The 20,143-nt window shown below is 41.9% G+C and overlaps 2 protein-coding genes across 22 annotated transcripts in view; one reads left to right on the plus strand and one right to left on the minus strand.

Moving 5' to 3' along the window:
* The window catches only part of LOC310763441 (potassium voltage-gated channel subfamily KQT member 1-like), a 793,949-nt gene that overhangs the window by 646,561 nt on the left and 127,245 nt on the right, over positions 1 to 20,143 (minus strand). The window lies entirely within an intron of this gene.
* CCDC91 (coiled-coil domain containing 91) overlaps positions 1 to 20,143 on the plus strand; it is a 191,677-nt gene that overhangs the window by 46,469 nt on the left and 125,065 nt on the right. For all 21 annotated transcript variants that reach the window (XM_083615802.1, XM_083615790.1, XM_083615786.1 and 18 more), the window contains one exon: positions 19,634 to 19,711. In XM_083615802.1, coding sequence (XP_083471928.1) covers positions 19,634 to 19,711 — 78 coding nt within the window. The remainder of the gene's footprint in view (positions 1 to 19,633; positions 19,712 to 20,143) is intronic.

Consider the following 20,143-nt stretch of genomic DNA (forward strand, 5'->3'; position numbering starts at 1 on the left):
TAGTAGCTAAAGCATTAGGTGTCTAGACACTTGAATGTTCAGTAGCATTCTGAGTCATTCTTCTAACTTTAGAAGGTTATTTATGCTTCCATAAACATTTGGATATTAACAGTTTCAAGTTGGATGCAATTATTTCAAAGGACAGTTAGAGATGGAATCTGGGTGGATAAAATTAAATTGTTTCTTAAAAAAACAAAATAAATTAGGTTTTTAAGAGAATATATATTATTTGTATATAGTGTTAGTTAATCTGGGTCCTTAAATATGCAGTAATAAAATGATATCTGACTAATGTAAATAAATGTAATGTTTGTACTCATAATCACTTAAAATTAAGAAAATTGCTGTCAAACTCATTGCATTAATACCAGCTTTCCCAGGTAAAGGAAAACGTGACTTTTGATTTTAATCATTAGCTGTATGACACAGTAATTCATATGCTGGCAGTTATGGACCCTGAGACCTTTCAACCAGACATTTTATTTACATGTCATAGGGAAAGAGTGTTTTACCTAGTCACTACAATTCATCAGTTATATTTAACTAATAATAACAACAATAATAATAAATTTGTATTCTACTTTAAAAGAGAGAAACTTAAACTGGTTCATAGAAGAAAAATCATCGTACAAACAAAAGCCAGCAATTCAATAAATACTAATAGCAGCAGAAAGGTTAATAAAAATGTTGTCTTGTCTGGAAAAAAGCACAGTAGCAGCAGAAACAGTTAATAAGCATTGAAAAAAATCAAACTAAATCTGAAAGATAAAATAATTGAATTAGCTTTTTCAAAAATACTTTGGCTAAGATCTTTAATTGTTATTGATATATTTCAGCAAAAACCTTGGCACCATAAACAATTTAGCACTGTAGTTTTGAAGTGGCATATAATGAGGTTTACAAAATAGCTTAAAATATAAAACCAGTCTTTACCAAACAAATGAAGCCTGAAGCAGCATATTGGTGTGCCATCTCATTTTTTTCTGGAGAAAACATTTTATAAAAGTTGAATCATAGAATCATAGAATCATAGACTTGGAAGAGACCACAAGGGCCATCGAGTCCAACCCCCTGCCAAGCAGGAAACACCATCAGAGCACTCCTGACATATGGTTGTCAAGCCTCTGCTTAAAGACGTCCAAAGAAGGAGACTCCACCACACTCCTTGGCAGCAAATTCCACTGTCAAACAGCTCTTACTGTCAGGAAGTTCTTCCTAATGTTTAGGTGGAATCTTCTTTCTTGTAGTTTGGATCCATTCCTCCGTGTCCGCTTCTCTGGAGCAGCAGAAAACAACCTTTCTCCCTCCTCTATGTGACATCCTTTTATATATTTGAACATGGCTATCATATCACCCCTTAACCTCCTCTTCTCCAGGCTAAACATGCCCAGCTCCCTTAGCCGTTCCTCATAAGGCATCGTTTCCAGGCCTTTGACCATTTTGGTTGCCCTCCTCTGGACACGTTCCAGTTTGTCAGTGTCCTTCTTGAACTGTGGTGCCCAGAACTGGACACAGTACTCCAGGTGAGGTCTGACCAGAGCAGAATACAGTGGCACTATTACTTCCCTTGATCTAGATGCTATACTCCTATTGATGCAGCCCAGAATTGCATTGGCTTTTTTAGCTGCCGCGTCACACTGTTGGCTCATGTCAAGTTTGTGGTCAACCAAGACTCCTAGATCCTTTTCACATGTACTGCTCTCAAGCCAGGTGTCACCCATCTTGTATTTGTGCCTCTCATTTTTTTTGCCCAAGTGCAATACTTTACAATTCTCCCTGTTAAAATTCATCTTGTTTGTTTTGGCCCAGTTCTCTAATCTGTCAAGGTCATTTTGAAGTGTGATCGTGTCCTCTGGGGTGTTAGCCACCCCTCCCAGTTTGGTGTCATCTGCAAATTTGATCAGGATGCCCTTGAGTCCATCATCCAAGTCGTTGATAAAGATGTTGAATAAGACCGGGCCCAAGACAGAACCCTGTGGCACCCCACTAGTCACTCTTCTCCAGGATGAAGAGGAGCCATTGATGAGCACCCTTTGGGTTCGGTCAGTCAGCCAGTTACAAATCTGCTGAGTGGTAGCATAGTCAAGACCGCATTTTACCAGCTTCTTTACAAGAATATCATGGGGCACCTTGTCAAATGCCTTGCTGAAATCAAGGTAGGCTACATCCACTGCGTTCCCTTCATCTACCAGGCTTGTAATTCTGTCAAAAAACGAGATCAGGTTAGTCTGACATGACTTATTTTTCAGAAATCCATGCTGACTATTGGTGATCACAGCATTCCTTTCTAGGTGCTCACAGACTGTTTGCTTAATGATCTGCTCCAGAATCTTCCCTGGTATTGATGTCAGACTGACTGGGCGGTAATTATTTGGGTCCTCTCTTTTCCCCTTTTTGAAAATAGGGACAACATTTGCCCTCCTCCAGTCTGCCGGGACTTCGCCTGTTCTCCAGGAATTCTCAAAGATGACTGCCAGTGGTTCTGAGATCACATCTGCCAGTTCTTTTAATACTTTTGGATGCAGTTCTTCTGGCCCTGGAGACTTGAATACATCTAAACTAGCCAAGTATTCTTGTAATATCTCCTTAGTTATTCTGGGCTTTGTTTCCTCTGCTGAATCATTTGCTCCAAATTCTTCAGGTCGGGCATTGTTTTCTTTATCGGAGAAGACTGAGGCAAAGAAGGCATTGAGGAGTTCAGCCCTTTCTGTGTCCCCTGTTTGCATTTCACCATCTTCTCCTCTGAGTGACCCCACTGTTTCTTTGTTCTTCCTTTTGCTACGAACATACCCATAAAAGCCTTTTTTGTTGCTTTTAACCTCTCTAGCAAGCCTGAGTTCATTCTGTGCTTTAGCTTTTCTGACTTTGTGTCTACACGTGCTGGCTATTTGTTTGAATTCCTCTTTGGTGGTTTCCCCTCTTTTCCATTTTTTGTACACATCCTTTTTTAATCTTAACTCAGTTAAAAGTTCTTTAGATAGCCACCCTGGCTTCTTTAGGCACTTTCCATGTTTCCGTCTCATTGGTATTGCCTGAAGTTGTGCTTTTACTATCTCCCTCTTAACAAACTCCCAGCCATCATGAACTCCCTTTCCTTTTAGTATTACTGTCCATGGGATCTCACCCAGCACTTCCCTAAGTTTTATGAAGTCGGCTTTCTTAAAGTCAAGAAATTGAGTCCTAGTATGCTTGGCTGCTCCTTTCCGCTGTATAGTGAACTTCAGAAGAGCATGATCACTCGCGCCTAATGATCCTTCCACTTCTACCCCACTAACCAGGTCATCAACATTGGTTAGGACCAGATCTAAAATGGCTGTTCCTCTTGTTGCTTCTCCCACTTTCTGGACAATGAAGTTGTCTGCAAGGCCAGTGAGGAATCTGTTTGACCTTATGCTCTTGGCTAAGTTTGACATCCAACAAATATCCGGGTAATTGAAGTCCCCCATTACTACTATCTCCCTTCCTTTTGCATGCTTGGCCTTCTGTTCCAGGAAGGCATCATCTATGTCCTCCGTTTGGCTTGGGGATCTATAGTAAACTCCCACAATGAGGTAACTGTTATTCTTCTCTCCCTTAATTTTGACCCAAATGCTCTCACTTTGGCTTTGAGGTTCTAAATCTTGGATCTCTTCACAGGTATACACATCCCTGACATATAACGCCACTCCTCCTCCTTTCTTGTCTGGTCTGTTTCTCTGAAATAGATTGTATCCCTCCATTATTACATTCCATTCGTGGGACTTATCCCACCAGGTTTCAGTGATGCCTGTTATGTCATATTTAGTTTGCTGTACCAAGAACTCAAGCTCATCTTGTTTATTTCCCATGCTTTGCGCATTAGTGTACAGACATTGAAGTCCATTAATCATTCCCCCGTGTCTCTTATTTAAGGATTTTTTCCTCCCACCACTAGGTCTGCGTGCTGTTTGCTCCATTTGGTCTATGACATTTGGATGATCATCTTCATCAATTGATAGACTTCCTACCCTGTCTCCCTCCCCCACATTAGTCAGTTTAAAGCCCTCCTGATGAGGTTTCTGAAGTTGGTTTCACTACTAAGAGGTTCTGCTCCTGGGCTCTGCCAACCTAACTTCATTCAGGAGCATCACATGATGCTGACCATTCAGGTCAGGTGATGACCTGAATGAGGTTGAGGTGCCTGCTCTCTTGTGTATTAACATAGACCTTGAGGGCCCTGACTTTACCCAGCTTTGTCCTGCTCTGGTGACCTGTCGGGACTTATGTAATGCGCTGCATATGGGACTGTTCTTGAAGAGAGACTGGAGGCTGCAGCTATTTCAAAATGTGGCTGCTAGGCTGATAAAAGTGGGACAGCCTGATGGGAAAGTATGTCACCAGTCCTTAAAGCACTGCACTGGCTGCCGTTGAGCTATTGAGCCCAATTCATGGAATGGAACCAAAGTATCTAAAAGAGCACTTCCTGCAAGATCAAGCATCTCAGAAAGTGTGATTGGCAGCTGAGGTCTTAGTGGTGGTGGTGGTGGTGGTGCTGCCACCAGGGGCTGTCCCGTTGCCATTGAGCTGTGAAAGGGCCTTTCCAGTGGCAGTTTCCTGTGTGGAATGCCCTCCTTCAAGAGGTGTGTCTGTCCTCATTATTGACTTCCTGGAGAAATTCTTAAACATCCATATTTTCCGGCTAACATTTTTATTCAATTTTCATAGCAAATTTTGTTTTCATAGCATAGTTTCTCCACAGTGTGGTGTAGTGGTAAGAATGTTAGACCTACATCATGGAAGACCAGGATTCAACTCTCCACTCAGCCATGAAAATCATTGGGTAACCTTGGGTCAGTCACAGTCTCTAGTCTAGCCTATCTCAAGGGATTATTGTGAAGATAAAATGGGAGGAAGGGGAACAGTGGGAGGAAGGGGAATAATCGTATTCATGGGCCCATAGACAGTGGGCATGCCTTACTTAGGTTTGTTAAATAGGTTTATTAAGGAATTGAGGGGTATAACCTGTTCAAAAGGGATAGACCAAACAGGAAGGGGAGAGGAGTACACTTGTGAAGAAATCCATAACCTGGAGCATGAAAAGCTGATTGAGAGCATATGGCTAAAAAATGCAGGGGAGAGAAACGACAATGACCTTACTGTGGGTGTCTGCTATAGACCACCAAGCCATACTGAAGACTTGGATGATGCCTTATTAGAGCATTCAAAAAGGAGAAAAATAGTAATCATGGGAGACTTCAACTTCCCCAATATTTGTTGGGACTCAGACTCTGCCAAGAGTGTAAGGTCTGATAAATTCCTCCATTGCCTCACTGACAATTTCATTTCTCAGAAGGTGGAAGAACCAACAAGAGGATTGTCTATCTTGGACCTGGTCCTCACCAGTAGGGAGGAACTGATTGCTGAAGTGGAAGTGCTTGGAAACTTGGGAGGAAGTAATCATGTTCTCCTGGGTTTCAGGATACAGAGGCAAGGAGAAACCGAGTGTAGTCGGACACGCACTCTGGACTTTAAGAAGGCCAATTTTGAAAAGCGGAAGGAGCTACTGGGTGTGATCCCATGGTCAGAAATACTCAGTGTGAAGGGAGTCCAAGAAGGATGGGAGTTTCTAGAAGGAGAAATATTGAAGGCACAAATGCAGGCAATACCAACAAGAAAGAAAAGTGAGAGGCGTCAAAGAAAGCTGGTGTGGCTGCATAAGGAGCTTACAGATGAGCTGAGGCATGTATAAGGGCATGTATAAGAAATGGAAGAAAGAGGAAATCACAGAGGAGGAGCCAACGAGTAGCCAACAGCGGGAAGGTCAGGCCGGCAAAAGCTCAGAATGAGCTCAGGCTTGCAAGAAAAAGTTCATTTGGCTATGTCCAAAGTAAGAGGAAAAACAAGCAAGTGGTAGGTCCTCTGTGTGGGGAAGATGGAGAAATGCTATTGGATGACAGAGAAAAGGCAGAACTTCTCAACACCTACTTTACCTCTGTCTTCACCCAAAAGGAAAGTGATGCCCAACCTGGTGATAACAGAATAAGTGACATAAGGAGGGAGCTGCAGCCCAAGATAGGAAAAGAGGTAGTAAGGGAACACCTAGCTGCTTTAAATGGATTCGAATCTCCAGGGTCTGATGAGCTGCATCCAAGGGTACTAAAGGAGCTTGCAGATGTAATTTCAGAGCCTTTGAGAATTCTTTGAGAATTCTTGGAGAACAGGTGAGGTCCCTACAGACTGGAGGCGGGCAAATGTTATCCTCATCTTCAAAAAGGGGGTAAAGGAAGACCAGGTAACTACCGACCAGTGAGCTTCACCAGGGAAGGTCCTAGAACAGATAATTTAGCAGTTGAGCTGTGAGCATTTTGAAAAGGATGCTGTGATTACTAAGATCCAGCATGGGTTTCTCAAAAACAAGTCATGCTAGACCAATCTATTTTCTTTTTGTGATGGAATTACAAACTTGGTGGATCAGGGAAATGCTGTGGAGATAGCGTATCTTGATTTCAGTAAGGCTTTTGACAAAGTCCCCATGATATTCTTGTGAAGAAGCTGGTAAAATGTGGGTTGAACGAGGTAACTGTTAGGTGGATTTGTAGCTGGTTGACTGACTGAACCCAAAGAGCACTCATTAACAGTTCCTCGTCATTCTGGGAAAAAGTGACAAGTGGGGTGCTGCAGGGTTCTGTCCTGGGCCCGTTGTTGTTCAACATCTTTATAAATGGCTTGGATGAAGGAATTGAGAGGATGCTTTCCAGATTTGCAGATGAAACCAAACTGGGAGGGGTAGCTAATGCTGCAGAAGACAAAATCAGATCTATCTATTTATTTGTTTCCCCTTCATGGATCACTGGCTTGCCGTGGCGAAGGGGCTTGAATAACTCAGAGAAGCTATGAACTATGCCGAGCAGGGCACCCAAGATGAACAGGTCATAGTGGAGAGTTTTGACCAAATGTGATCCACCTGGAGGAGGAACTGGCAAGCCACTCCATTATCCCTGCCAAGAAAACTCCATGGACAAAGACAACAGGCATATAAAAGTTATGACACTGGAAGATGAGCCCCTCAGGTCAGTAGGCGTCCAACATGCTACTGAGGAAGAGCGGAGGACAAGTACAAGTAGATCCAGAGCTGATGAAGCGGCTGGGCCAAAGCCGAAAGGACACTGAGTTGCGGATATGCCTGGAAGCGAAAGGAAAGTCCAATGCTGTAAAGAAAAATATTGCATAGGAACCTGGAATGTTCCATGAACCTGGGTAAGTTGGATGTGGTCAAAAATGAGATGGCAAGAATAAATATTGACATCCTGGGCATCAGTGAACTAAAATGGACGGGAATGGGCAAATTCAGTTCGCATGACCATCCTATCTACTACTGTGGGCAAGAAACCCGTAAAAGAAATGGAGTGGCCCTCATAGTGAACAAAAGAGTGGTGAAAGCTGTACTGGGATGCAATCTCAAAAATGATTGAATGATCTCAATACGAATCCAAGGCAGACCTTTTAACATCACAGTAATCCAAGTTTATGCACCAACTACTGGTGCTGAAGAAACTGAAATTGACCAGTTCTATGAAGACTTACAGGACCTTATAGATGTGACACCAAAGAAGGATGTTCTTCTCATTATAGGGGATTGGAATGCTAAAGTAGGGAATCAAGAGATGAAAGGAGCAACTGGCAAGTTTGGCCTTGGAGATCAAAATGAAACAGGGCAAAGGCTAATAGAGTTCTGCCAAGAGAACAAGCTTTTCCAACAACACAAGAGACGACTCTACACATGGACACCAACAGATGGGCAGTATCGAAATCAGATTGACTATATTCTCTGCAGCCAAAGATGGAGAAGCTCTATACAGTCAGCAAAAACAAGACCTGGAGCTGACTGTGGCTCAGATCATCAGCTTCTTATAGCAAAATTCAAGCTTAAACTGAAGAAAGTAGGAAAAACCACTGGGGCAGTAAGATACAATCTAAACCAAATCCCTTATGAATACACAGTGGAAGCGAGGAACAGGTTTAAGGATTTAGATTTGCTGGACAGAGTGCCTGAAGAACTATGGGTGGAGGCTCGCAACATTATACAGGAGGCAGCAACGAAAACCATCCCAATTAAAAGGAACTGCAAGAAAGCAAAGTGGCTGTCCAACGAGGCCTTGCAAATAGCGGGGGAGAGAAGGCAAGCAAAATGCGAGAGAGATAGTGAAAGATACAGGAAATTGAATGCAGATTTCAAAACAAATAGCAAGGAGAGACAAGAAGGCCTTCTTAAACGAGCAATGCAAAGAAATAGAGGAAAACAACAGAATGGGAAGAACCAGAGATCTGATCAAGAAAATTGGAGATATGAAAGGAACATTTCGCACAAAGATTACCATAATAAAGGAAAAAGGGGTACGGACCTAACAGAAGCAGAAGACATCAAGAAGAGGTGGCAAGAATACACAGAGGAATTATACCAGAAAGATATGGATGTCTCGTACACCCCAGGTAGTGTGGTTGCTGACCTTGAGCCAGACATCCTGGAAAGTGAAGTCAAATGGGCCTTAGAAAGCACTGCAAATAACAAGGCCAGTGGAAGTGATGGTATTCCAGCTGAACTATTTAAAATTTTAAAAGATGATGCTGTTAAGGTGCTACACTCAATATGCCAGCACGTTTGGAAAACTCAGCAGTGGCCAGAGGATTGGAGAAGATCAGTCTACATCCCAATCCCAAAGAAGGGCAGTGCCAAAGAATGCTCCAACTACCGCCCAATTGCACTCATTTCACACGCTAGCAAGGTTATGCTTAAAATTCTACAAGGAAGGCTCAAGCAGTATGTGGACCGAGAACTCGCAGAAGTGCAAGCTGGATTTAGAAGAGGCAGAGGAACCAGAGACCAAATTGCAAACATGCGCTGGATTATGGAGAAAGCTAGAGAGTTCCAGAAAGACATCTACTTCTGCTTCATTGACTATGCAAAAACCTTTGACTGTGTCGACCACAGCAAACTGTGGCAAGTTCTTAAAGAAATGGGAGTGCCTGATCACCTCATCTGTCTCCTGAGAAATCTCTATGTGGGACAAGAAGCTACAGTTAGAACTGGATATGGAACAACTGATTGGTTCAAAATTGGGAAAGTAGTACGGCAAGGCTGCATATTGTCTCCCTGCTTATTTAACTTATATGCAGAATTCATCATGCGAAAGGCTGGGCTGGATGAATCCCAAGCCGGAATTAAGATTGCCGGAAGAAATATCAACAACCTCAGATATGCAGATGACACAACCTTGATGGCAGAAAGTGAGGAGGAATTAAAGAACCTTTTATTGAGGGTGAAAGAGGAAAGCGCAAAATATGGTCTGAAGCTCAACATCAAAAAGCTCAACACTGGTCCCATCACCTCCTGGCAAATAGAAGGGGAAGAAATGGAGGCAGTGAGGGATTTTACTTTCTTGGGCTCCATGATCACTGCAGATGGTGACAGCAGCCACGAAATTAAAAGACGCCTGCTTCTTGGGAGAAAAGCAATGACAAACCTAGACAGCATCTTAAGAAGCAGATACATCACCTTGCCAACAAAGGTCCGTATAGTAAAAGCTATGGTTTTCCCAGTAGTGATGTATGGAAGTGAAAGCTGGACCATAAAGAAGGCTGATCATCGAAGAATTGATGCTTTTGAATTATGGTGCTGGAGGAGACTCTTAAGAGTCCCATGGACTGCAAGAAGATCAAACCTCTCCATTCTTAAGGAAATCAGCCCTGAGTGCTCACTGGAAGGACAGATCGTGAAGCTGAGGCTCCAATACTTTGGCCACCTCATGAGAAGAGAAGACTCCCTGGAAAAGACCCTGATGTTGGGAAAGATGGAGGGCACAAGGAGAAGGGGACGACAGAGGATAAGATGGTTGGACAGTGTTCTCGAAGCTACCAGCATGAGTTTGACCAAACTGTGGGAGGCGGTGGAAGACAGAAGTGCCTGGTGTGCTCTGGTCCATGGGGTCACGAAGAGTCGGACACGACTAAACGACTAAACAACAACAACAACAACATTTATTTGTTTACCGCCCTATACCCGGGGGTCTCAGGGCAGTTCACAGAATAAAATCAAGATGTAAAACCACAAAATAAAAACAACAACGCAATAGCTCTCCTCCCCCCCAACCACACATTTTAAAATGGCATAGGATGTAAATTGTATCAAACAAAGGCCTGATTAAAAAGGAATGTTTTTGCCTGGCACCTAAAGGTGTACAATAAAGGTGCTGGGCAAACTTCCCTAAGGAGAGCATTCCACAGATGGGGAGCCACTGCAGAGAAGGCCCGTTCTCATGTTGCCACCATCCGGACCCCTCAAGGAGAGGGCACACAAAGGAGGCCTCTGAAGATGATCTCGGGGTCTGGGTAGGTTCATATGGAAAGAGGCGGTCTTGTAGTATTGCAGTCCTGAGGCTTTATAGGTCAAAACCAGCATTTTGAATTGGGCCTGGAAAGTACTTAGTAGCCAGTGCAATCAGACCAGGATTGGTGTAATATGCTCAAACTGTCTTGGTCCGGTGAGCAACCTGGCCGCTGAATTCTGCACTAGCTGAAGTTTCCGAACCGTCTTCAGATGCAGCCCTACGTAGAACGCATTGCAGTAATCTAACCCAGAGGTTACCAGAGCATAGACAACAGTAGCTAGGCTATCCCTGTCCAGATAGGGGCGTAACTGGGCCACCAGCTGAAGCTGATGGAAGGCGCTCTGGGCCACCTGCTCCTTGAGGGGAAGTGTAACCCCATCAAGAGCAGGCAACCTCCCAGCCATCTGGTCTAGGGTACCTCAGTCTTATCTGGATTGAGCTTCAGTCTGTTGGCTCTCATCCAGTCCATTACCGAGGCAGGACACTGGTCCAGCACTTCCATTGCCTCACCTGCAGATGTAAAGGAGAAATAGAGCTGGGTGTCTTCAGCATACTGCTGACAACATACTCCGAACCTCCGGCTAACCCCACCCAGCGGTTTCATGTAAGCAACATGGGTGATAGGATTGAGCCCTGCAGTTTCCACAGGGCTGAATAGCATTCCCCAAGTAATAGAACCACCACAAAGCGGTGCCACCCACCCCTAGTACGGAGAGTCACTCCAGAAGGATACCATGGTTGATGGTATCAAAGGCCGCTGAGAAGTCGAGAACAATTAACAGGGACATGTTTCCCTTGTGTGTCTCTCGACAGAGGGACCAAAGCTGTTTCTGTGCCAAAACCAGGCCTAAACCCCGATTGAAAAGGATCCACAAAATCAGTTTCTTCCAAAAGCACCTGGATCTGGTCTGCGACCACTCGCTCCAGAACCTTGCCCAGGAAAGAGAGATTAGCAACTGGCCAGTTGTTAGGTTTTCTGAAACCAGGAAAGGTTTCTTAATGAGTGGTTTTACCACTGCCTCCTTCAAACAGGCATTCAAAATGACCTTAACAGATTGGAGAACCGGGCCCAAAGTAATAAAATGAATTTCATTAGGAACAAATGTAAGGTTCTGCAGTTAGGAGGAAACAGATGCAGAAATATAGGATGGGGAACACCTGGCTTACTAGCAGTTTAGGTGAAAAGGATCTAGGGGTCTTGGTGGACCACAAGCTTAACATGAGTCAACAGTGTGATGCAGCAGCAAAAAAGGCTAATGCTATTCTAGGCTCCGTAAACAGAAGTATAGTTTATAGATCAAGGAAAGTAATAGTACCACTCTATTCTGTCTTGGTCTGACCACACTTGGAACTCTGTGTCCAATTCTGGACACCACAATTTAAAATGGATGTTTACAAGCTGGAACGTGTGCAGAGGAGGGCAACCAAGATGATCAAGGGTCTGGAAACTAAGCCTTGTGAGTCGCACTCGAAGGAGCTGGGTATGTTTAGCCTGGAAAAGAGGAGAGTGAGAGGAGATATGATAGCCATCTCCAAATACCTTGAGGGCTGTCACATGGAGGAAGGAGCATGCTCTGGAGGATAGGACTCAAACCAATGGCTTCAAATTGCAAGAAAAGAGATTCCGACTGAACATTCTGACAGTAAGAGCTGTTTAGCAGTGGAACAGACTCCCACAAGAGGGGAGTTTTTAAACAGGTTGGATGGCCATCTGCCATGGATGCTTTAACTGAGATTCCTGCATTGCAGGGGGGTTGGACTAGATGACCACTGGGTCCCTTCCATCTCAAAGATTCTATGATTCTATAATTTCACCTAAAATTCAGTTGGATATAACTCCCATGTAAGCCATTTTGAGCTCAGTGGAGAGTGTGGAACTATTTTTGTGGGAGGCATACCCTCTCCAGGTGCTTTGCCATCTGAAGGATGTAATAATCCTCAAATAGTAACGGGGGACCAAAAAGGCAATCATGTGGCTTCCAAGGATAATTTTGGCATGTGATCTAAAGATAGATCCCCAAAGATCTTGCTATAATGCACGAGCCAGTTACTGGCAGATATCTCTGCATTCATTAGGGGTCTAACTATATGAAACAATATACCTAGAAACAGTATCCAAAAGTTAGATTATTTCCTTTTGGCTGCAGCTTGTCCCAGTTGAGTCAGTTTTTGCCCAGCATACTCCCTCTTTTCGCTCTTCACAAGTGAATGACTGTGGGAAGGAGTTAGTAGGTCTGTTTTTGCAGAACTATTGAGATGGTTTCAGTAATTCTTTTTGGCACATCTTGGTCAAGTTACCTCTGCAATAAACCTCTGTTTCAGTTAAAATACTAATTATGGACTATCATAGGTCAGAGGTGCTGAAATATATTTTGTTAGGCTTGCAAAATGTCATAGTTCATTTCCAAGGCTTCCTGACAACGTGTCCAAAGAGTACAGCTTATAAGTAACCCAACTATAGAAGAGAGTAGGTGTCTTGTCCATGGAATTCATCTTTCACAAAAGTGAGCAGAGTGATTAAGGGATGAATGTCTATAGTATTATATTTTTTTTTAAATAAATTTTTATTAGAGTTTTACAAAAAAGAAAAGTAAAAAATTTACAGAATAAAAAAGAAACCACAGATAGAAATAAAAAATAAAAGAAAAAAAACACAAAAAATACACAAAAAACAGCTAATTAAAAAAGAAGTTAAAAAGGTAAAACAAATCCATTTTTCTCAATATCCTCAAATTCATATGCTTGTATCCTTGACCTCCTCCCCCCCCCTTTGTGTTCCCGTTTAGATACTTGGTTCAGCAAATTCTTACCCTTTTTCAGTTATCTTAACTTTGTGTCATAACATAATATAACTCAATATTTTCAACCATTTATCAATACATTTTTTTTACATAATCTTATTAACTTTTGTTGCTAATTACCACTTATTGCTAATCCAGGCATAATTTTAACATTCATTAATTTTACAATATTTCCGAAGATAGTCTTTAAATTTCTTCCAGTCTTCTTCCACCAACTCTTCTCTCAGGTCTCGGATTCTGCCAGTCATTTCCGCCAATTCCATATAGTCCATCAACTTCATCTGCCACTCTTCCAGGGTGGGTAGCTCTTGTGTCTTCCAATACTTTGCGATAAGTATTCTTGCTGCTGTTGTTGCATACATAAAGAAAGTTCTGTCCTTCTTTGGCACCAATTGGCCGACCATGCCCAAGAGAAAGGCCTCTGGCTTCTTAAGGAATGTATATTTAAATACTTTTTTCATTTCGTTATAAATCATCTCCCAGAAAGCCTTAATCTTTGGGCATGTCCACCAAAGGTGAAAGAATGTTCCTTCATTTTCTTTACACTTCCAACATTTATTATCGGGCAAATGATAGATTTTTGCAAGCTTGACTGGTGTCATGTACCACCTGTATATCATTTTCATAATATTCTCTCTTAGGGCATTACATGCCGTAAATTTCATACCTGTGGTCCACAACTGTTCCCAGTCAGCAAACATTATGTTATAACCGAAATCTTGTGCCCATTTAATCATAGCAGATTTAACTGTTTCATCCTGCGTGTTCCATTTTAGCAGCAAGTTATACATTCTTGAAAGTGTTTTAGTTTTGGGTTCTAACAATTCAGTTTCCAATTTTGATTTTTCCACCTGGAAACCTATTTTTTTGTCCGAATTATAGGCCTCTCTTATTTGAAAATAATGCAGCCAATCTCGCACCTTGTCTTTTAATTTCTCAAAACTCTGCAATTTCAATTTGTCTCCTTCTTGTTCCAATATTTCCCAATATTTCGGCCATTTGGCCTCCATATTGGACTTTTTCAGTGCCTTTGCTTCCATTGGTGACAACCACCTTGGGGTTTTATTCTCCAGTAAGTCTTTATATCTTAGCCAAACATTAAACAATGCTTTCCTGACAATATGGTTTTTGAATGCTTTGTGAGCTTTAACCTTAACAAATATGCATGCCACCCAAAAACGTTATTGAAACCTTCTAAGTCCAAAATGTCTGTGTTCTCAAGAAGCAGCCATTCTTTCAGCCAACAAAATGCGGCCGATTCATAATAAAGTTTCAGGTCTGGCAGGGCAAATCCACCTCTCTCTTTAGCATCAGTTAGTATTTTGAATTTTATTCTGGGCTTCTTGCCCTGCCAGACAAATCTAGAAATATCTCTCTGCCACTTCTTGAAACAGTCCATCTTGTCCAAAATTTGCAGAGATTGAAACAAAAATAACATCTTTGGCAATACATTCATCTTAATAGCCACAATTCTGCCCAACAAGGAAAGCTTCAGGTTTGACCATATCTCTAAATCTTTCTTCACTTCTAGCCAACATTTCTCATAGTTATCTTTAAATAAGTTTAAGTTCTTAGCAGTCATGTTAACCCCCAAATATTTAACTTTCTTTACTATTGTTAGGCCTGTCTCCTTCTGAAACCTTTCTTTCTCAATCGGTGTTAAGTTTTTCTCAAGAACTTTAGTTTTTGACTTGTTCAACTTGAAACCTGGCACCTGACCAAATTCTTGAATCAATTCCAAAACCCTTTTCGAACTAGATTCTGGCTCCTGTAATGTTAAAACTAGGTCATCTGCAAATGCTTTCAATTTGTATTGCTTGGCTCCGACCTGAATACCTTTAATCAAACGGTCCCTTCTAATCATGTTCAATAATACCTCCAGGACTGAAATAAAGAGCAATGGGGAAATTGGGCAGCCTTGTCGTGTACCTTTCTCTATCTTAAATTCCTCTGTCACCACATTGTTAACAATTAGTTTAGCCTTTTGTTCTGAGTAAATTGCACTTATACCATTCTCAAACCCTTGGCCCACCCCCATCCCCTGAAGATTTTTCTTCATAAAACACCAAGAAATGTTGTCAAAAGCTTTCTCCGCATCTATAAAAATTAAAACTGCTTTGGTGTTTATGTTCACTTGCAGCTTCTCCAGAATGTTGATTATATTCCTCGTATTGTCCGACAAGTGTCTGCCCGGGAGAAAGCCAGCTTGGTCCTTATCTCTTCCAGTAATACTTTTTTTAACCTATTAGCCAAAATATCAGCAAATATTTTGTAATCCACATTGAACAGGGATATGGGGCGGTAGTTCTTAAGTTGCGTCTTTTCAGACTCAGTTTTCGGTATAAGTGTGATGTAGGCTTCCTGCCACGACTCCGGCGCCTTTTTCCCCTCTAGGATCTCGTTGCAGACCTCCTTTAGTGGCCGAATTAACCAATCTTTCAAAACTCTATAATATTTGGAGGTTAAGCCATCTGGTCCTGGAGATTTACCCAACTGCATATTCTGAATGGCACCCTCCACTTCCTGTTCTGTAATTTTATCACTCAACATTGTCTTTTTTTCTTGAGAGATTTTTTGTAATCCATTTTTTCTCAGGAATTGGTCTAACTCAGTCTCTTTCTGTGGCCCTTGTGTGTATAGTTGTTTAAAATATCTCTGGAAACAATTTCTAATTTCCAATGGATTCTGTATGATCTTTCCATTTACCTCCAAATTTGTAATAGTATTTAGTTTCTGTCTTTTCTTCATCTGCCATGTTAGCAGTTTCCCACATTTGTTAGCCGATTCAAATGACTTTTGTCTCATCTGCTTAATTTTCCATTCCACTTCCTGGTTTATCATTTTCATATATTGTACTTGATATAACTTAATTTCTCTCAAAATCTCTTGCGATTTTGGTTTCGCTCTTAGTTTCTTCTCTCCTTCTTTTATTTTTTCCAGAATTTTATCTTTTTTCTCATTTTGAGTTCTCTTCTTTATTACATTCTGTTGAATCAGAAACCCTCTCATAACCGCTTTGCCTGCGTCCCAGATTGTCCTTTTTTCAACCGTAGTGTTCAGATTTATCTCAAAGTAGTCTCTCAAAGTTTTTTGGGCCTTCTTAATCACCTCCTGGTATCTAAACAGGGTGTCATTCATCCTCCATCTATAGGAACCGATTGATGTTAGTTTCATCTCCATCTTCACTGCATTATGGTCGGAGCAAGTTTTTGGACAAATTTCCACTTTTCGTGTCTTAGGTGCCAGTCCTCTAGTTATCCATATTTGGTCAATTCTTGTCCAGGTCATATTGGCTTCAGAGAAGAATGTTCCCTCTCTTCCAAGGGGGTTCTTGATTCTCCAAATGTCAATCAAGTCCATATTGTCAGCCAGTTCAAAAAAGGTTTTTGGTAATCTGCCATCTTTAGTTACCACCTGTCTCTGCGACTTATCCATGTTTGTAGATGCCACCCCATTCATATCTCCCATCAGTCGAGTTCTTGCGGTGGTATCTTTTTTTTTTTATTTGTCAGGTCCCAGAGGTGGTGGTGCTGTGTCTAAAACTCCTGGTCTCTGGACTCTTAGCACTTCTGTCGCTTCTTTTTGTAGGTCTTCTTCGAAGTCTCTCAAAAATCTCTCCTTGTCTTCCACTGATCTGATTCTAAACTTTTTCCCTTTAAAGGTAAAAGACAGTCCCTGGGGGAATTCCCATCTGAAGGCTATACAATTCCTTCTCAGTAGGGCCACCAAGTCTCCGTAGTTGGTTCTCAGATCCAAAAGATATTTCGGTATATCCTTAAAAATTTCAACTCTGGAATCGTTGATCTCTAAGGTCTTCTGAAAGTGTGCACTCAGTATTTTATCCCTCTCTTCTTTCGTACGGAGGGTCACCAAGCAGTCTCTCACCCTGTTTTTCCTCCCCCCTCTTCCAAGTCTGAAGGCGCTCACTATCTTAAAATCTTTTTCCAGCTCCAAATTCCAAAATTTCACAAATTCCTGTGTAAGATAATCACTCAGATTGTCCTTTTCAAGTTCCGGCACGGCCCTGATCCTCAGGTTTGTCTGTTTCTCTTTCAATTCGATCATAGACAATAAAGCCTGATGATCCCCAATCTGTTTACGCATAGGTTTAATTTCTTCCTCCACAGCCACAACTTTTTCTTTTGCTTCCTCAGCTATTTTTCTAGTAGACGCCGATTCCTCCAGCAATTTTTCAATGGCTTTTGTGTTTGAATTAATGCTGGCTGTGTTCCCTTCAATTTTAGTTGATTGGTCTGAAACCTGTTTACTTAGGCCTTCCAATTTCTCATAGATTTTATTCAGTACAGATGTAAATTCCCCTTCTGAGGCCATTCCTTTTATCTCGGTTTGCCCCGAATCTTCCTCCTGAGTCACAGGAAGGCCGGGCACAGATGCTCTACGTTGCTGGGAGACTGTACTAGACTGTTGCACTCTGCCCTTAGATCTTGTTGCTCTTTGTTCAGTCATCCCCTTTTATCTTTCAGTCAAGGTCGGTCCCACGGTCAGGCCTTACTGTGGAAATTCCCCAATGTCAGCAATGGAAAATTCCCCCAGCTAGATGCACTCTTCAATAGTCCTCTAGGGGGACACTGTAGCAGCCATAAAGTTCACAGTAACAAAGTACTTTTCTAACTTTCCATGTCCCCTCCAATATAAACATGCAACAGTTTCCAATCCAAAGAAGACTCTCAAGATGTATCTCCTTGCAGAGTTAAATCTTAAATGTAGCAATGTTCATAAATAGTGTGAGTCCAAATGTAACAGTCCTCATACACCTGGCAGTCCGTTCCCAGGGATTCCAAAAGACAGGTTTTTTTTTTTTAATTTCCCAGAAGAAATAAAGTCACTTTCCTTGCTTTCCCCCCTCTCCTGGTCTGGGGGGGGGGATTCTTTCGTTTTAATGCTTGGATTTAAAGTTTTTAAAGCTCCACTTTAAAGTACTAGCGTAGAAACGTCTTTGCTTTGATCTGTTACAAAGCGGAAAGGCGGACTTCCTGTTTACACCTTCCCGCTTCAGTGCCAAATTTCCAGTTTTTTTTCTCTTCGAATCCAAATCTTTTAAAATCACCTACTCACGGATAGTCGTTTAGCAGCCAAATTTTCACAGGAAAAAGGTCAGCGCTCTCCGGCAACAGCTACGCGGCTTCACCCCGCAGAAGCAGCAGACGACTCATAGCACCGCGCCGCTCCCGTTACGCTCCGGAACCCCTTACGGGGCTCCCTCGCTAAATCGGGGGGCGCTAATGGTGCCCGCCGAGTCCCACGCTCGCAGGCTCCTTCTGCCTGCGATTTTCAGCCGGGTCTCCGCTTCGCTGTAGCGGACAGACCCACTTTCTGCGGAGCTTCTCCCTCCTACTCAGAAGGAGACCGCCATTGCCGTTGGCGCCGCCTCCGGAAGTCGTCTATAGTATTATAATAGCAGAACCAATGGATAATTATTACTTTTAACCATGTTGCCAACCTCAAAGCTATGAATATCAAATAAAGGAGGAGGAAACAAAAGTATGATTATTTATTATTATTTATTAGATTTTTACACGCCCTTCATCATGAGATCTTAGGGTGGTTCACATAATAAAATACAGGATAAAATAATCGATGGTACTGGATCCTTGATAAGAAAAGTAGTTATAGGCATCTAAATTCATATTTATTGCTGTGAAGATGATAAAAGTTGATGAAAGACTGAAAAGGTCAAGAAATTTCAGACCAGATTTATTTATTATTTTATCCTGCAATCAGGGATGATGGCAGCTTACTCCAGCAATCGTTAATTTAAATTTTAGAAGATTCTAGAGATGCTCTGTGGAGGTGTAGAACTCAGTTGTATGGTTGCAGGTAGCCTCTTGAACACCAGTTACTGGTAAACAACCTGCTTATTTTCATTTTAGTATAGGTATTAAGGTCTATATTTAAAACAAGTTGTGTTCACTTCCAGACTAAGAAGAAATAAGGATGCCTACACAAACCATTGGAGAAGGGTGCATATGTAATAAAAACCGTGGCCCTCATGGTTCAAATGATCCCTGCATACACTACATAGTGGATCGGGTGATGCAGAGATCATAGGGTCAACATGGATGGTGTACACAGTTAGCTTGACCAAAGGCATAGTTCTTTTCTTTCTGTTTCTGCATGTGTTATTTCTTGGGGCTTCTTTAAGCACTGAGGTTCACACATGGCAATCTTGGAAATATCTTTTCCTATAGCTGATATTTATTTAAAAGTACCTTACCCTCAGGCTCAGTTGTTTTGTGCTGTTAAATGGTCTGCTCTCTGCACCATATGGAAACGGCAGTTTCACCTAAAGTCTAAATTGACTTTTGTATTTCTGCCTTAATAGTAAAACAGTGAAACTAGAAACACATAAATGTTATATGTTTCCGATGTCACAAACAGAAAAGTCTATGGCACTTTAGTTTGTGTCGTGGACTGGATAAAGGGTTGCCTAGATGTTGTCATGACTGTATGATTATCTATTTCTTACAGGAGAAGCATAAACTTGAGTTGGAAGACTTGAGAAGAGCTGGCCATGAGGCCTTGGCTATTATTGTGGAAGAATTTAAGGTAAATATCTTCATAAAAATGCTACAGTGAGTTGACCCAATCATCTCTGATTGCTATGTGACTTTCCTGTGGATTTGGTGTAGGAAGCAGAAATGCTCACAGGATGTCTTGAGCCTGTTGTCAAGCCTATTGTCATGTCTGCTTCAGGGATTTTTGGATGAAGCCAATTATTTGGATCTGTTACTGTCTGATTTCTGTCCTAGTTTTGAAATGGAAACTGCCTTGGACATCCTGGTGGTGGGAGAAGGAAAGGAGTGCCATTCTGTTGATTCCTGTGAACTTTTCCATTCAGTACCATTGAGTGTGGCTTCCTTATCTGCTTCCTGGAAATTATTGCTCTCTGGAAGCTATACTTCATTGGGAGAAGTTATCTGCAGGTTTAGACTAGGGTGTCATCAGTAGTGGAATATATATTTCTCTGCTTCTTATTTC

Source organism: Podarcis filfolensis, assembly GCF_964270895.1.
Source record: "Podarcis filfolensis genome assembly, chromosome: 5".
In the NCBI taxonomy this organism is placed as follows: domain Eukaryota; kingdom Metazoa; phylum Chordata; class Lepidosauria; order Squamata; family Lacertidae; genus Podarcis; species Podarcis filfolensis.